Source organism: Heliangelus exortis, chromosome Z (genome assembly GCF_036169615.1).
Source record: "Heliangelus exortis chromosome Z, bHelExo1.hap1, whole genome shotgun sequence".
In the NCBI taxonomy this organism is placed as follows: Eukaryota; Metazoa; Chordata; class Aves; order Apodiformes; family Trochilidae; genus Heliangelus; species Heliangelus exortis.
Window position 1 is genome coordinate 9,407,542 of NC_092454.1, and position 18,637 is coordinate 9,426,178.

General features: G+C 39.4%; 1 protein-coding gene across 4 annotated transcripts in view; it reads left to right on the forward strand.

Annotated features, from left to right (window-relative positions):
- DNAI1 (dynein axonemal intermediate chain 1) overlaps positions 1–18,637 on the forward strand; it is a 147,636-nt gene that overhangs the window by 7,819 nt on the left and 121,180 nt on the right. For all 4 annotated transcript variants that reach the window (XM_071730134.1, XM_071730135.1, XM_071730133.1 and 1 more), the window contains exons 2-9: positions 3,688–3,756; positions 5,440–5,535; positions 6,450–6,530; positions 8,079–8,205; positions 9,574–9,653; positions 10,538–10,699; positions 12,542–12,601; positions 14,904–15,038. In XM_071730134.1, the coding sequence (XP_071586235.1) occupies positions 3,688–3,756; positions 5,440–5,535; positions 6,450–6,530; positions 8,079–8,205; positions 9,574–9,653; positions 10,538–10,699; positions 12,542–12,601; positions 14,904–15,038 (810 nt within the window). The remainder of the gene's footprint in view (positions 1–3,687; positions 3,757–5,439; positions 5,536–6,449; positions 6,531–8,078; positions 8,206–9,573; positions 9,654–10,537; positions 10,700–12,541; positions 12,602–14,903; positions 15,039–18,637) is intronic.

Here is an 18,637-nt window from a genome sequence, read left to right on the forward strand (position 1 = left end):
TGGAACATGTCCAGAAGAGAGACACAAAAATGGTCAGAGAGATGGAGCACACCCCTGTGAAGACACGCTGAGGAAGTGGGGGATTGTTCAGTTTCTACCTTTTCTAGTTTTGAGCTCACCCTTCTTCTGGTTCTCTGGTTCCCAAGGCTGATGTTCCCTTTGATGTCATTGCTGGTGTGGATCTTATGGCCAAGTGTCAGCCTGTGGGGTCCTTTGGCAAGGATAAGGTGTCCATGCTGATAGTTCATTCCTGACTCTAGGACCCACTTGGAGTTCCTTTTATTTGTTAGCTAACACACTTTCACACCTTTCTCTTTCTGCATTGGTCTGATGTTCCACCTGATGTTACTGATTGTGATGTTTTTTAAGTGTCTTAGATCCTATTATTTTGTTTTCTTTGTTACCCCTAAACCAAGCTTTGTGCAGTTCCTCTGTCTTCAGGTCTGCATTTCTCTAACAGCTGTGGGGTCTCCACTGTCAAGCCTGTGCCCCATCTCTTACCCACCCCTGCCTGTACTCCTCTATGCTGCAGTTTCTCTATCAAACAAGACCTGCATTATATAATTAAGTTGCTGTTATAAAGCCATGGCAATACTATACAAGGATAAAAGTAGCAAAGCATATTAGCCATTGGCCCCTCTTTGATTAGAAAAATTGCTCATCCTCTACCCTGAAGACCCTTTATGATGTGGGGAGCAGGGCAAGGATTGTGCTGCATCCTTTTAGTGCAGTCTAACTCAAGCTTTTCTTCAATGCCACTTTTGGATTTTAACGTAGTTGCAGATATTTATTCACTGTTTTCTCTCTGGATTATCTTAATTGAAATGTGTGCAACTGCCAAAATTAGTTACCCTCAGATTGCCTTGCAATGCCTTTGCTGCATGGTAATGCTTTTATAGACTCGTTTACAAAGGGTAATAGTGAGTAGGCCTTGTTTCCTGTTTAAAATTAAGAATTTGATTTTTATCTGGATCTAAATAAATTCTTGCTCTGAAACTGTGTTTTAATTTTTTTTTGCTTATATAACATCAAATTCACATGTGGTGAGGAGACAGTCCAGCTGTGTAATTCAGTGATATCAGTAGTGATTGTGATGCTGGGGCTTCTGGGCTCTCTGCTCTGCTGCCAGCCCACTGTGGCATTATAAAAGAAATGTCATATCTCTTTATTTTCTCCACTTGAGTCATAACAATTTGTATTTCAAAGAGAGGCTCATTTTCTAAGCACTGAAATGTCTCAGTCTTCTCATTTTCTACTGCTTTTAATGGTTAAATTATAGAAGAAAAATCACATCTGTGCTACAGTTTGTTCTCTCAGAATGTTTTTCAGAATTGTTATGGTCAAATCTTACCAAGAAGTGGGGATTTAGAAAGAAGAACTGGAGATAACCTGGGTCAAAGTCATTATGGCTGCTTAAGTGTTTAGTACAGAGGGAGCAGATGGGAGAAGTGCATATTAAATTTTTATAATGTAGGGGAATAATGAGAGGAGTCTAGGAATCTCTGTACAGACTTATGCTCCTTAAGTTTTCAAAAGAGATATGGAAAAGAAGATGAACAACAGATAGTGTGATAAAGCTGGGCTAGTAGAAGAAGTAGGAAAACCAGATGAAAGCAGCAAGTGGCAGACTTAAAGAAATAGACATTTCTTTGCATTAGCATGTAGTTTTACCATGGGATTACTTACTGTGGAAACTGTGCATGTTAAAATGCACCCAGATTCCAAAATGACTGAATCATAGAATCGTATCAAGTTTGCTATCCTGAACTTCAGGAAAGCAGACTGTGGCCTCTTGTTAAAGACTTGTGGACCTGCTTGTTAAAATGCCATGGGATAAAGACTTGAACAGAAGAGGGGCCCCAAAAAATCTGGTTAATATTCAAGGATCATGTCCTCCGAGCTCCAGAGCAATGCATACCAACTAAGAGAAAGCCAGGGAAGTGCCTAAGCCCGTGGACCCTGACAAGATCCATCCATGGCTCCTGAGGGAACTGGCAGATGAAGTGATAAAATAGCTGCCATCATATTTGAGAATGCCTTGAGAAGCCATGGCGGTGAAGTTCCCACTAGCTTGAAAAGGTAAAACATAACCCTTATTTTTAAAAGGAGAAAAAGAAAGTCAGAGAACTACAGGCCAGTCAGTCTCACCGCTGTGCCTGGAAAATGTCATGGAGCTGATCCTCCATGCTAAGGCACATGGAAATTAGGGAGGTGCCTGGTGACAGCTGATGTTGCTTTACCACGGTCTAAGTGTTCCTGAAATTTTTGGTGGCTTTCTATGACAGGGATACAGGTGGATAAGGGGAGAGCAACTGATGTCATCTACCTGAACATAGGCACAGTGTTTGACACTGTCCCACATGACATCCTTGACTCTCATCAATTGGGGAGACAGAAAACTGATGAACGGACCATTCTGTGACTGAGGAATTGGCTGGATTGTTGTACTCAATAGCTCAATGTCCAAGTAGGGACCAGTGGCAGATGGTGTTTTTGGGGTGGGGTATTGGGACTGGTGCTGTTTAACATCTTTGTCAGTGACATGGATGTTGGGATTGAGTGCACCCTAAGCAAGTTTGCTGATGACACCAAGCTGTGTAGTGTGGTGTGGTCAACACAGTGGAGGAAGGGGTGGAATCCAGGGAGATCTTGAAACCTTTGAGAGCTGGGCCTGTGCAAACCTTATGAAGTTCAGCAAGGCCAAGTGCAACCTGGGTCGCTGCAATCCCAAACACAGATACAGGCTGTGAGGAGTATGGATTCAGAGATGTCCTTGAGGGTGCTGGTGGATGTAAAGCTCTAAAGGAGTTGGCAATATGATTTATGTTTTCATAAAGCTTTTTCACTGGTGCCCTTCTATTATTCCTTAACTTCTGGGTAATCTCCCTTAGAATTACTCTATAATGCTCCCTGTAAGCAGTTCTTTCAGTGTTTTCCATGGGTTCTGAGCATTCGTGACTCTACAGCAGTGGGTCTGCTGTCTCAAGGCTCACTGTGACATCCCAAGTATTTGGGACAAGAGCAGCCTTTCTATTTGCTTTCATAAAGTTTTCATAAAGCTTTTTCACTGGTGCCCTTCTGTTATTCCTTAACTTCTGAGTAATCTCCCTTAGAATTACCCTTTAATGCTCCCTGTAAACAGCTATTTCAGTGTTTTCCATGGGTTTTGAGCATTCGTGACTTTGCAGCAGTGGGTCTGCTTTCTCAAGGCTCACTGTGACATGCAAGTATTTGAGACAAGAGCAGCCTTTCTATTTGTTTGACTGAGACACTAGAACTCTCTGTGTGTGACATTTAGGTGTATCACAGATAAGGAATAACAAGGACTGTGTTTCTTTGGGCTGATTAACTGCTGTCTTTTATTAGAATCATAAAATCGTTTAGATTACATCTTTAAAATCAATGAGTCCACTGTTAATGCAGCACTGCCAAGTCCACTGCTAAACTGTGTCCTTCAGCACCACATCTACACATCTTCTAAATGGCTCCAGGGATCATGACTTCAGCACCATTATGAAAGAGATTGCCTTTCATTCAGATGATTAATAGGCAAAATACTAGCATACATGGCTTTTGAAACATACCATTACAGCAAATATTAGTGATCGTCTTAAACCTCTGTTCTGCTTTGGTTAAATTAGGAACCAGGTGCATTGAAGATTTACATTTGGTATGTTCTCACTTCAGGGCCAAAGCAGACCTTCAGGAGGAAAGGCAGTACTACCGAGGCCTGCTAAAGGAGTATCTAAAAAACGGGTAAGATCCACAGATTCATGAGTCTTTTTTTTTTTTTTTTTCCCCCTTCATTACTTATGAAATGCAAACTAGATTCAGTCTGGACATAGACATGTTTTATGGGATCGGTAATATTCCAATTGATTTAGCAGTAAGGGCTTGTTCTAAATTTCCATGGAGAAAGGAATTACACTAGCAAAATAATGGCAAATAAAAAAAATAACGGCAGCTAAAAAAAGGCATAATTTAGATAAATTGCAGGATCAAAAAGATTAAAATAAAACAATTGGGATGTAAATTCCCGAACACAAGCTGACACAGGATGAGAAAACTGCCAGGTCAATTTAGGAAATTCAGTAGATAGCCCATATTCACTTAATTAACATAGAAATACAAGCATTAGAGAGAGTTAACTTTTTGACTGTTAGCTTAATGATAATGTTTTTCTGTTGGGCAAAAAAAATGCTTACATCTTTATTTAACATACTTCTCTTGAATTTAGCTCTGTTGGCGTGTATGGAAGGATAGTTAACATGCCTTTATACAGGCGTGGTGAAAAACAGCTTTTCACTTTCTTAGGACAAATTATGGTCTATTAAATGTGGGGACTGGTGAAGATGTTAAAGAGAATGGTGACTCTGTGAAGACCTTGGAGCAAAAGCAAGGATCTTTCGATTCCTAACAGTCTGTGGGAAAGGAGCTGAGCTATGCCTGATAAAAGAGAGCAGATGCCTTTGCTCTGATAAGAACAGTAATTTTGACTCCACAGAAGAAGTTGAAAAATTTCAAGGAAACTGTGGAAAAGTACAAGAGAACATTTGGGAGGGGAGCTTGGGGGATTTTTCCTTTGGAGAAAAAAGAGGCTGCAACCTCTGACTTCCCCTGGATGCCTGGCATATGCTGAAGTCCCTGTTAGTCAGCCAGTACGTATTTTCACAGAGCATTGTGCTTTTCAGCTTTGTGGCACTCTGCAGATAGCAAAGCTTTGTTATTCAGTCTCCATACCTGCAAACAGGCTTCACTTACACCGTGGACTCATTGGCAGCTCCATGTCACTATAAATTTTAGGACATCTAAGCAAACTGTACTTAAAAGAATGATTGATTTATTTTAAATCAACCCATTACACATTTCAAATTGAGGGAAAAATTTTGCCTGGAGCAGATGAACATTTTAATCAGCAGCTTTGCATTCTGGTGGTTTATCTGTAATGACAACTAACTGAAATTAATCCTGCAGTGATTTCTTTCCTGTTAATGATATAAAATCATCTCGACCCAAGACCAGCCCATGGAGAGCAGCTCCCTGTGTTTGCAGAATGCAGACCCACTGGCCTGTGGAAGAAAATGGTTAACATTCCTTCAGGAGCTGCATCTGCTCCTTTGGGTATTATGTAGTCAAAGGAAACAGAATTGCAAACTTTAAAACTGAGATTGGTGTTACTTGAATTTAATTACTGAAGTTACTCCAGTTTTGTTACATGCCAGGAGTTATCTTCAGGCAGCAGCTCCTCCAGCCCACTGGATAAATGTAGCACTTCAGCAGTCTTCAGATTTGGACTTGCCATTTGGGGTTATTTACTAAAAGCACAGATGGATGGGGAAATGCTGTTTTGTCCATCTTCCTCCACGGTTGGAGAAGTCCTGTTTTGGAAGGGAGCAAAACAGTCAGACTTTGTGTATATTTTGTTTTTTTCTGTGGTAGGATGATGATGCCTCCACTGAAGCAGGAGAAGGAGGAGATGAATGGGCAGGAAAGTCTCAAGTCAAACCCCCAGATCAACTGGAACTGACTGAGGCTGTAAGTAAAGCAATGTCTCTAGTTGTCATGAGGTGTGTACAAAACTCCATAAACTGAAGCCTACTTTTTATCCAACTGTTTTGGAAGAAATTGAGAGTAATACTCTAGGACTTGCTAAGGTGCAGTATCTGCTGCACAAACTGAAATGGCTTTTAGCAGGAAAAGAGGAAGACTGTGCTTTGAAACACAGTTGGGGCCTTATGAGAATGTATCGGCATGGAACTAATCCAAGAGGGGAATGGGGCCATTGCTTCCCTCATATAAGGAGCAACTCAGAGCCAATGCTCAGCTTTTCAGGTTCTTCTGTGTGACACATAGGACTGTGTCCTACAGTTTTATGGCCATTTCTTCTCAGCTTAGTTCAGTAGGATTGCACTCAGTCACACTTCCAACCACAGCTGTCTCTCTTTCCTGACTTCCATGTTAAACTCTAGTATTGTTTCCTCTCCTCCAATAAGCTGTCAAAGGGAAACTGCATGTAATTCCCCCCGACTCAGATAGTGAAAACAGTTAATAGTTTTATGTCTGCAGTGGTTGAGCCTGCCAACACTGCTACTGAGCTTGTTGTTTACTCTCTTTCTGTACAGTATACACACAGATTGTCTGTCTTGTCCTATAGAATGCACCTAGCATTTTTCAAGCGCTACCATAGCTTAGATAAGAATTAACATTACAGCTAAAGAATTGAAGAAAATCCACTGAAATATTATGGTAGGAAGAGAGATGACTGATCTGAATTCCACTCTGAGCCAGCTTGGCTCCAAGCATTATTCTTGCAAAGGCATCAGCTGCATGTGAGATATCTGCAGGGAACTGAACATCATAAAAGTGACTGTATATCTGGTGATTTTTGTATGCTGTAAATTGCACTACTAGTGAAGTATTTATGGTACTATTTTGTTTCCATTCCAAAGGAATTAAAAGAGGAATTTACACGTGTCCTGACAGCTAATAATCCCCATGCTCCCAAGAATATCGTCAGATACAGCTTTACAGTAAGTGTGGCATAACCTGTAAAGCCAGGATAAGATTTTTTCCAATTCATTGGTTTTGTGTTTCCATTTGATTTGCAGTCAGGTAAATTTTCTTTTAATGTGGCTTCATCTTGTTACATATTTACTGCCAATGGTTCCTAAAGGGTTTTGCAGAGGGTAAAAGTCTAAAAGCATTGACATATTTATTCAGAAGCGGGATGTAACAGTTATTCAACCAACCTGGCAGCAAACACAATTAATGCAGTTCATGTCAGACAGTAACTATTTCCATACCATGGTGGTTAGATGACAGCAGGCAATGCATAGTCAGTCTGTAAGATAGTTATGCCTCTGTATCCTCAAATCAAGATCCAGTTGTTTGGATGATAGTAGAGCTCAGAAATCCCTGATTCTGAATCACTGTTCTTTGTGAAATCACTGTGAAGGGCTCCATTTATGATGATACAGGTGAGCAGGGGAGGGTGCATGAAATGCTGCTGGGAAACATCCAAGAGTCACAACTTCATTTTGTGTGTGCAGAGCATATGCACAGCCTCCTCGTGCTAGCATGTACAGCTGGCAACACACACTGCTGCAGGGGGAGACTGGAATGATGGCTTTGTCTTCCACTTCTCCTTTGGAAGGGTTACATCCTCTGAGAGAAAGGATGCAGGGATGGCTCTGCCAGCTTCAGCATGGTGTATTATCTGGTGTTAGGCAGACAACCAGGTGGAGTATTCCTGAGCCTGTCTCTGTTCTGCTGCAACTAGTCTGACAAACCATTACATGAGATCAACAGAGAAAACAGATCAGTCTTCTGGAAGCAAATAAATCTCTTCTATGTGGAGTTGATGTTTTCTGTATTTATGGGATAGAAACAAGTGATCAATGATCTGGATCTTCAGATCCTCCACTGTGACTAAAATAGAATTGAAGCTATGCTATGATTGGTACACAAAGCAGTCATGTTTTTAAGAAAAAACTATTGAAGTATCTGTGGTCTGCAGTGGCTTCTGATTGCTTTTAGGTACAGCTCAAAGTCTTGATACCCAGTTTGAGCCTGGGTGTGTGCCTACACTATACAGTGGTCTAAAAGCAAGTGCTAATAAAGCTAGTTTCAGGCAGCTAAATTCATGCAGTGCTTACAGCCTGGCCACGGTGCTCAGAGGATGTACACTTTCCATATCAGAGCTGCTCTTTATGAATGGTGCTGCTCTTGTGCAGGTAAAACAATGCATGCAGGGATCCCAGCACAACAGGACAGGAGAATCTCAGAGAGTGCTGTGTGGTAGATGACCATTAGACCTATATTTGAACGTGCTGTGGTAGTGGTGGAGTACTAGAAGTTTCATGTTCTTGCTTCTTTTTGTTGTCTTTTTAATTTCTGAGTCTTAGGGTCCTGAGATACAAACAGCTACTGGAAGAAATTCAGTGTAAGTACGACAGTGACAAACATATTTATCCATGTGGATCTTCTTAGCCTTAACAATGTAGAATACACAGAATTTCTGGTTGGTTTAAAATACTGTGTTTCCATGCTGATTTTTTGGGGTTTTTTCCTCTTTGTAGAAAAGAGCATACCATCCTCTAAGTTATATTGATCACATGGCCATTCACTTTTCTTTGAATGGAAACATGATACACAAAGATTCAGATGAAGGCAGACGTCAGAGTATCAGATCAAGCACTGAATCAGGTAGGTTTATTATCTGAAAGCACAGTATTTTTTCAGCTAAGCACTGGTACCATTTATTTACCATGAAGAAATGATCATGCTTCATCACCACAGAACTGAACAGCTCCTATTTTGGCTTCCATCCTTCTCAGGAAACAAAATCAGAAAAAAACCTCAGAGAGATGTTTGCCACAGCACAGAAAACAGAGCATGCTTTTTGAGTCATATGAACACTGAAAATGAAATTTTCAGAGCTATCTAGAAGCTTCTAAACATCCTCCACTACCACTAATTGGACATACATGTCTAAATTCCTTAGCCTGCTTTGGAAGTTTCAACAATGATTTAAACTATTAAAGCAGAAATGTTTGGAGACTGTGTGGTCATTTAGGAAGCTGTCATATACTGGACCAATTCTTACACTCTTACTAGGTCATCTTCTTCTGGACAGGGTAAGATACAAGATATTGAGCTGGTTGGACATTTGACTTGAGTTACTATCATCATTCTTAGGTTTTCAAAAGTACCAAAAAAGGTACCTTAATTAGGCTCTAAACTGTTGTTAATAAAGAGTTCTATGTGTGAATTTGCAGCAAGAGAACATGTACTTCCTAGTGATTTTCTCATATTTCTGCTGTTTATGAAAGGGGAAGTTTTGTCACAAATATTGTCCTTTCAAAGCATTAACTGTCATGCATGATGACAACATTAGATGAACTCCTGAAAACAGTTGTTACTTCCCTTGTTTTACACTTAACAAAATGTGCATGAGGATTTGAAGTAGGACAAAGTGCTGAACAGCATCTTCAATGCCATGAAAGCATGAAAGCAACAATTGGCACTGCTTTTTGTAGTTTCAAGCAGCCTGATGCTACACATTTAAGGCTGTGATTGGAATGCAGACATCCATCATTCTCTGACAAGATTAGTATATTAATTTTTATTCAGATAAGCAAGGACAAACCATGTTGCAACTCCTGTATGCTTTGAAAACATTCTTTATGGTCCTACATAATTGCAGCCATTTTTGGAGGGCAGAAAGGTGAAAGGATACCCAGAAATAAATCTACTCAGATCAGAAGTGGATTCCAGGAATGTGTTTGTTCCAGCCAGAATTACTGCCGTTTCATTCTGGTAATAACATTCTCTCTTATTATGGCTTTGAACAAATAATCACCCTCTAGACTGGAGATTGGTTATGATGTTTTCTAATAAGATAGCATTTGAAAAGGATGCAACTGTATGCTAATGTATCAGAAGGTAGAAGTATGTGCAGAATAAGTGGTACAATAATAATGATAATAATAATAATAATAATAATAATAATGATGATGATGATGATGATGTTCTATTATCCTGGGCTTATTCACTTGTCTTTTCTATCATCAGAAAAGGCTCCTGATGAGACATCTACTGTAACATCTGAACAGGCAGAGGTAAAAGATGAAGAAAGTGCAGGAGATACTCAGGTAATTCTCCATAGTCAGCTGAGAGTTGTCTGTTTTATTTTTAATGTTAGATTTGAAATTCCTTTATTATAAAATGGCCTTGCTGAGAAGTTTCTGGGGTTGATTCTTTCATGCCTGAGACATCTCTGCTGTAGGTGAGATCCTGAAGATTCTAGTCAACAGTGAGGGTCCCACTGCCATTTTTCATCTTGGTGAAGCTATGCAGGGAAATGAGGTCTCTATTCTCTTCATAGGGGGAATAGAGGGAATGTCTTTATCCAGATATTATATCAAGACAGGCTATAATTTGGTGGGATCTGAAGTATTCCTGGGCAGCCTGTGCATCCCTGAAAGAGATATTGAAAAAACAAAATGTGGTGGAATGAAAGCAGTAGGTATAACTACCTACAATAATCAGTGTCACAATAATCAGGGTTTAAAGACAGTTGGCTGATGAGGAAAGGAGTATGCTGTGAGAAATTCATTCCCATCCACACAGTGTCAGGCCCTGGGATCAGGTAGCCTAAATTTGGGTAAAGCTCAATGTCTATCAAGGGAATAAAGGGAATACAGGGTAGCAAATTGTAACAGAGGCTTCTGGTCCCTGAGTCAAGTTTATCAAAGGTCGTCATGCTCTGTTATCTCATTTATTCTGTGAATGTTTTAAAGGCTTTCTTTTAAAGGAATTTCAGTTCCCAGTTTTCCATATTCCTGTTCAGGTACTGTTATGGAATCTCCCTGCTCCGGTCACTGGGAGCCTCCTAATTTCCATTTTAATTAATTATTTTTCAGTTACAGTTTCCTTCACTCAGCAGCAGAAATCCAGAGACATAAGAAGTTCTTTTGAAGACGGGAAAGTGTGTCTGGTTCTTTCAGGATGGAGTCACTGCTCTATTTTCTTGCAGGCTGCAGAAGAGGAGCAGGAAGAAGAGGCACCAGTAACAGAAGAAGTAGCTGAGCCAGCAGAGGCAGAAGAGCCTCCACCCCCAAAAGTGGCAGAGAAGAAGCTTGCAAACCAGTTCAACTTCACTGAGAGAGCTACAAGGACAATCAGCAACCCTATGCGGGTATGGTGCCATTCCTTCAGTGACTTGGAGGGTCTTTCCTTTGAGAGGGCATCTGGATCATCTGTATCTGTGTCATATCCTGTGGTCTCTGTGGGTACTACTAGGAGAAAAAACCCCAATGTTTTACTGTAGTAAAACATTTGGCATCATGAAAACAGTGACAGAAAAGTTCTTACCTTACAAATTCTGGGACAGCCTGCAAGTTTTGGTGCTCCTGTAAATACTTAGACTTACTAGACATAACATGTCTAATAGCTGCTTAGACATTAGCTGCTTAGACATAACATTTATTATGTCTATTTTCTCATCTGCAAAAGTATAGAGCAATTGTAAGTGTAATAGCTGAGGGACTGGAATCCATGAATTAATTTTACTTTTGCTACAGAGTCTCTCTGTGACAATGTGCTTCAATTCTTACCTATGGAGCAGGGATAGAAGTGCCCCTATATTAAAAGGATAAAGATGGGTGTAGATAAGGGTACTACAGTAACAGACCCATGTAAGTATGGCACATCTTTACTGATGCAATGTGGTACATCTGTCTCCCATTCTGTGCATGCACCTTCAGATCAGTACCTACCCAAGACCTTATGCTCCTTCCTAACCCACTGAGCTTGCAGCCATTCCCAGTGAGTGTTTTCACAAGGCCTGCTGACCAGCCAGTACTGGTTATACTGGCCCCCACTTCAGTGCTCACAAAGGAGCTTTCTGAGTGAGAAATACAAGTTTCAGAGAGAAAATTCTCTTGTTTGCCTTGCTGCCTTGAAACCAGAGTATATGCAGAGAGAACCTGCCTGCCTTCTTGCAGCTGTTACACCTACAGTGAGATGCCTTTACATCTGGTGGGTTGCAGAGATCTAAGAGTTACTATCTTGCTGTAGGCACTACCTACTAGAAGGAGTACCAAGCCATTTCCCTGTGCTAGTAGAGACAGAAAATCTCGGGGAAGTTCATCCAGCAGTGGGGTGCTTACAGCAAAGACTGAGCTAAAATTCTGTATCTTGAAAAATCCCAGTGGAGGCCATGTAATTTGGTGTTTCTCTGACTCCATGTCTGCATATTCTCTTCCTATTGATTTTACTGGAAGGGGCTTGTGTGCCTCTGTGTGATTCTGCCTTTAAAAGCAAAATATAGACCTTAAATAACTGTGAAGAACTGCTGTGTGTAGTACAGGATGTGTAGCTTCTATCTCTGAGACTGCTCCATTTCAGAAGTCAGTGAAATGCTACAGGCAGATTCTTGAAAATGTCCTAATGCAACAGTTTTTTGGAAGAAAATGCTGTGCTGTGAAATGAAAACTTCACTGAAAAATAGTAATTTATTTCAGAATGTTGATGTAGAGTTGATAAAAATATTTCAATAACATCAAATGAATTGTTTATGTTATGTTCTTTTCAATTGTTTTTTCGGTTTGTTGTTGTTTTTTTTTAGTTTTTATTAACTTTTATACCCAAATGGGTTTTTAAAATATATATCAAAACTTTACAGATTTGGTAGTGTACCATAACTGTTACCATAATTCATAGCAGAATATTTCAAATGGTAGAGGTGAACCAAACCATTTCATCTCCTTCCAAGTGAAATACTGGAATCAAGTATTTTAACTATGTTGGAAAAAAATGAGAAGGTCTTTTTCTGGTCTACAAAAATATCAATCTGTAGGTGCATGATCACCAAAAAGGTTTCTGCAGTGCTCTGGGAGTCATTTCGATGTTGAATTAATCTTAGATCAATACTATACTAACTACCTGCTATGAGGAGGCTGTTTCCATGGCTCATCTGTGTCACTGAAAAGAGCTTCAATGCCGACATTATACTACTTTATGCTTTTTCTTTATCCAGGAAAAAGCATGTCAGTCGGAGCCTACACCTCGTGAAGTTTTCTCAGCCACTGCTAACCAGGTATATCCTTTTTACTTTAATTCTTTTTTTCTTCTTTTTTTTTTTTAGTGTATTTAGGAAACTGAGATATGGTATGCTATGTTTGCATTCCTTACAGCAGAATGAACTCCCAGGCTGTGGATTTGATCTCTGGTTTAAATCTGAAAGCAAACTGGTGTGCCCCTCTTTTCTGCCTAAATGTGTGAACTCGTTAGTGGTTTATATTTCTGAGGTCAAGATTTGCAGTTTAGCTCCTTTTGATTGATCTATCACTTGCCAACAACCCTGGTCAGTCTCCTGTAGAGAGTCTTAAATAAGTGGAAATGGAAAAATCACAGAAGAATGATTCTGGACTCAGCAAGACTCCAGTGGAGCTCTACAGGAGCAGGGACACAATTGTAACTGCCCCTTGCAGGCGTGGACTCCTCTGGCTGTCTTTGAGTGGGTTTTGTCCTGTTGCTGAAGATCTTCCATCACAGTGTGGGTGGGTGACCTGGTTATTTAGGAGATGCTGTCAACCAGCATTCAACACCCAGACAGATGGAGGACACCTCCATTAGCTGATCCCACCAGAGGCAGAATCAATGGGGTCTCAAAATGCAGGAAAAAAAGAACAAAAAGACACTTAGGACATACCTGTGTGCTAGCCCCATTTTGAACACTGTGTTTTGAGAGACCTCTGAAGATTTTGTATAGATTTTGTACACAAGGGTTCATGGAGTTTTGGGGAATGTTGTTAGGATTTTTTATATGCAAATATATATTGCTGCATTATTATTTTTTAAAAATTGCCCAATTTTAGCAGTATCCCAAAACATGTTTCTCAAATATGAAGCTGAACCCAGTGAGAACTACAGCATAAGGAACAGGCCATAAGCCTGTTACCATAGACTTAGCTCTGTTTTATGGAGTGAGAATGTGACTGCTTACTCACTATGAAAAACTGTCCCACAGTTGTTATGCAGTATTTTTGCAGTCTCTTAAAAATCTATAAAATATTTTGCATGAAATTTTACATATGAAATACACTACAGTGTTTACTGGAAAGGGAATGTAGCCAATGCTGCTGCTGAATTCTCACAGATATTTACAAAATGTATTTGTGTTTGTTTGTTACCAGTATACCACAGGAACAAAAGAATAAAGTATAAGGTAATGGCAGCAGCTTAAAAAAATGATGCTATAGGAAACTGATAGGAAAGGGAGCAGAGGTGTCTCTGTTAAGCTGCAAACTGTAACCCAGTTTGTTTCTGAACTTGAAATCACAGAGTCATTTTCCTCCCTCTTGCTGGACTTTCCTTCCTTTTTTTATGACAGCAAGGTTACTAAGAGCTAGAATGAACTTTTTGTGATAATCAGGCTGTCACTAAAATGTTTCATTAAATGTTTGAAAACTGAGGAGAGAGGTTTTCCCTTGTTTTCTTTTTGTTCTGCTGAAAAATTGAGTGGATATCAAATAGTATTTTTATGTAATCTGTTTTTTTCCCTAACTTCTTCTTTCTTGTTCTTCCTTATGTTTCAAATTTCCTCTACCAGAGTTTTCTGTTCTGTTTCTTCTCCTTCTCTTCTCATCACATCTTCTTAGTTCTTTCCCTGATGTTTGAAACAGCTCTCTGCCTTGATTCTGTCTGTAAATTTACAACACAAGGCAGTTTTTTGCTGAAGTTTTCTGCTACCTTTCTTTACTCCAATGCTGTGCTTTAAATTTTGTCTTGACTCATACTCCCTCTTGCCTTTTGTTTTGTCCTGAAAGTCATGTACCTGCTTCAGGCACAGTACTGGCACTTCAGTACTAATGTATAATTCTTAAATAGGAAAGTTACTTTTGGTTCCACTCAGGTAAGACATTTCTGGCATGTGGCATAGCAGAAGATGTAAAACTCTTTTCAGTTTCCATTTGATCAAATGCTGCAGAGTTGGAGTCCAAGATTTAAATTGTGTTAAGCAGCTAAAATTTAATTTTCCAATACCACATGAGAAGTGTCATAAAGCAGGTTTTTAACCCATGTTTCCTATTAAAGACTGATGAATTAGCCAAACATAAAGTCCTACAAAAACAAGATAGAGTCAAAGCATCAAGAAGAGTGCTGGGGGAAGGAAATTGTTGAGAATGCAATAATGTGTTCTTAAAAAGTAAGACATGCCCCATCAAGCTTTTAAAATCCTGGGCTTCCATCCTTCATGTTTTCTGCCAGAAATATTCAGCTGATTCCCATGTTAGTGTTACCTGTTGGAGAGCTATCATATTTTTGTGATTGTGTAGGTGGCTATTTTCTGAAGGATAATCAGGTCCTGATAAATCCTGTCTCTTTCTTTCTCTCAGTGGATTATCTATGATGCCTATATGGAGGAGCTTCAGAAAATAGAAATGTCAAAAGAGAAGGAAAAACCAAAAGCTCAGACAGCAAAGAAAGAAGAGAAGAAGAAAGGAAAAAAGTTAACCTCTCTGGAGTCACAGGTACATTTCATAAAAGTGGAAGAAGCCAGCTCAGATTGGTGATGAATGCACCTATAATGCAGGTCAGCTGAAAACTAGCTAGTTCTCTCAGCTGGAAAGTAACAGCCCCGAGAAATGCAAAAATTAGTTTGTGCTAGGAACAGTATTTCTGAAATAGGATTTTCATTTTGCTGCATTTTTTCTGGAAATACAAAACAGTGTGAAGCCAGAAAGTCTTCAAACCTGATTTCCAAGTGGGATATATGGCTTTTTTTGAACATTATCATGTTTGTGTCTCATTTTTGATTAGTGTGTGAAGTACAAAAGACTCAAATAAATAGAAACATTGTGTGACTTTTCAAAGAATTATAAGTGATGCAGAGGTTTCACATAAAATTTCCCAACATGGAAGGCAAAGAAATTTAGAATTCTTTCAAAACGTTATTAAAACATTCTAAAACAAATTTCACCCATTTTTATTATTTTAATGGTAGTTTAAATAATCATAGGCTACCTATATTCTATCCTTATAGCATAAATAGCATGTAATACAGAATTTATATATAAAAGTTAATAATAATTAACAGAAATCAAAGCCTACATACTTAAGATTGAATAATGATTCTGGGGACTAAATTTTCAGGGGGGGATCTCTGACATGTTGTTTATTCATTTAGCTGGAGAGTGACAGAAGCATCTCTCTCCAGGGTTTGAAATGGTCAGTAATTACACAGCTCAATGATATCTCAGTTGTTGTGATGTGATGACCTCCAAGAGGAGGTCCTCTTGAGTCCTCTGGAGCAGCAGAGTGAATGGCAAGGGTTGCTGAACCAGAGTAGCTTCCATTAGGCTGGCTTCTCAGAATAGCAGGTATCATAACTCCTGCCAAGCTCCAGGCTGGTGTGATCTTTCTGTGAGGGTGATGCTGACTCCTAAACCAAGATGCTCCCAGAAGTAGCCTCTGAGTGCCTTGCAGGGATGCCACAGTTTATTCCCCTAAAATGACAATATCCACATCACAAAAATGTCATGCCACTTCATGCACTGAGAAAACATTATGGCAACCCTGAATGATTTTCTTCATGCTCCAGAATGTTTTCAGGAGGCCCAAGGAACTTCCTATTATGGTTCAATGGAGTTTGAGCTGTACAGAATTGTGGGTGGTTCTTTCAAAACCCCCTGTCTAGGTTATACCATTTAAAAGGCAAACTGAAATAATTTCTATGTGACTGGAGTAAAATGCACTGAGAAGTATAGCAGTAAAACATGGGAGTTAGTTCTTTGCTTGCCCCTAGAATAGGTGGAGTTACATTGACATAACTAAGATTTATCTATATAATAAAAGCTGGCTCCTGAAAGTTGCTTTAGCACTTCTATGGCTGATTCAAGTGTAGAGGATTTGGCTGTCTTAGCACTGTGCCATCAAAAGCCTTTACTAAAAACAGAGAGAAGAGGAAGAGGGAAAGGGAGAGGAGAAAACCAGAGAGGAAGTAGAATGAAGCCATTCACTTACTGAAGAATAAGGGGAAAGAGCAAGGAAGACATGGGCTGGCAAAGCAGAAGAGAGTCAGCCAGCAGAAAAAAAGAATGGATTCCATGGATCCACCTGGAGATGGTGATGAGGGACTCTTGGAAATCTCTTAATATGTATGTCACTGAAATGTATCTAGAGAGAAGAGGATGAGCTTAGTCTGAAGGCAGTGATACAGCATTTGAAACTTTTCCTCAGTTTTCAATTAAGGCAGCAAACAGAACATGGAGAACACAGACTAATGAAGAAGAATGATGAGAAAGTTTCTGAGCTGGAAGCAGTTGGGAGCAGAGACAACTAGGCAGAAGTGTTGTATCTGCTTGTCCAGTTCTTACTGTTCCTGAGCCAATCCTGGTCCAGAGATACTCTTGGTCTGATCCAGTGTGACCATCCTCATGTTTTTGTGTGAGTGTGGAAATGACAATATCTGAGGTAGAAGCAAAATGCAAAGAGCTTAATACATTTAAGTTAACTCAAGTTACCTCCTCTCACCCTGAGGTGACAAGGCACATTGTCACAAGTCTGATAGTAAGGTTTTTTAGTTACTGTATCTAAAGAGGGGTAGACCTATATATTTGAAGTATCATAAGTAGATATTGTATGTAAAAAGGATAAAAATCATTCCGTTAGTCTGATGTTTAATACTATGTAAGGCATGAGAATTAATATGGTTGGAAAAAATAGAGATTTGGGAGTAAGTATGAAATGGAACAAAATAGCAATAGCATATATTTACCAAAGGTAGATTGTGACCAAATAATCTCATCTCTTCCTTTGATAAGAGAAAAGCTGTGATTTTCCTTAACAAGGGAAGTATTGTAAAAGTAATCTAGTTGAAATTCTGTGAAGCTGTTGCTATAGTGGCTTTAGAAAATTATTAGATAGTCCAGAAAATCAGAACAGATATTGGAAACCATTATTAGAATAGATTGGGAGGCACCAGTGGAGAGGAAGACTATATTTTGGAATCTCAAAGCAATCTTTTCTAAGGTAAGGGCTTACAGTTTGAAATTACAGGGAGAAATATGAGTATATGCTTTGGTGAGCTGTGATATGTCTATGAGAAGACAAGTACATTACTGGAAAGTATTGTGTGAAGCAGCAGACAAATACTATTTCTCTTATGTGAGGCAGGGTAATACCTTATCTGGAATAGTACAATGGTATATAGTTTTGATCACCCCTTTTCAAAGATGATAGATTACAAGTTTGCATAGACATGAAAAAGAATATAAGAAATTGAAACCTTGGATACAAGAGGCTGAAAAGATCTTAGCATATTTATCTGGTCATGCAAAGGTAGAGAGGAAATCTGAGATAGATAACAGAGGATAGATAACAGAAGAATTATTGCCTCAGAGGATGGTGTTGACAGAAATACAGATGGATGTAAACCAGCTAGGAATTAATTAAAGATACAACTTTCTGCACTGAACAGTCTCTAAAATCCTCTGAAGAGGAAGTGGTTGAACAGTTGCTTAAAAAATCCAAACAAAATTTTTGTTTAACAGAGAATTGTGCACTCCTGAATCACATGAGGTCCTCTCTGACTTGTCAGACTCACAACAGCATTTCTCCTTTCTGAGATATGCCTGGTGAGACAGTCTGGCCCACAAAATGTTCATTTGGATGCTCTTGGATGACCACAGTTATTTTTGAAGTACCAGCTGAATGCAATTAATGCTCATGCTATTGTTCACCTTTCTTGGCCATCCCAAGGTATTAGAATTAAAAGCAAACAGTGAAAGTGAACAGATTAGTACAGTTCTGGAAGTGAGTAACTACTTGTGATGATTCACCCTGTGGGAGTTTATTTGGGATTTGCTGTGGGTGTTTGCAGTGCTAGGAAAGAGGTGACAACAGCCTTACACAGTGCTTTTCTGGTTGCCAGCCAGAGGTTTTTCTAGTGACAGTACAGATATTGCTAGAGACATGAGCAGTTACTGCACTGGTTTTAAGGTGGGGTTTTCTTTCTGGTTATGCAATTATACACCACATATACAACCACAAGTCTTTTTTCATGCTTCACTTTACTGGAGTTTCGTGTTGCAACTGGCCAGCTGCTGAGAGCCATGTATGAAGCAGTTAA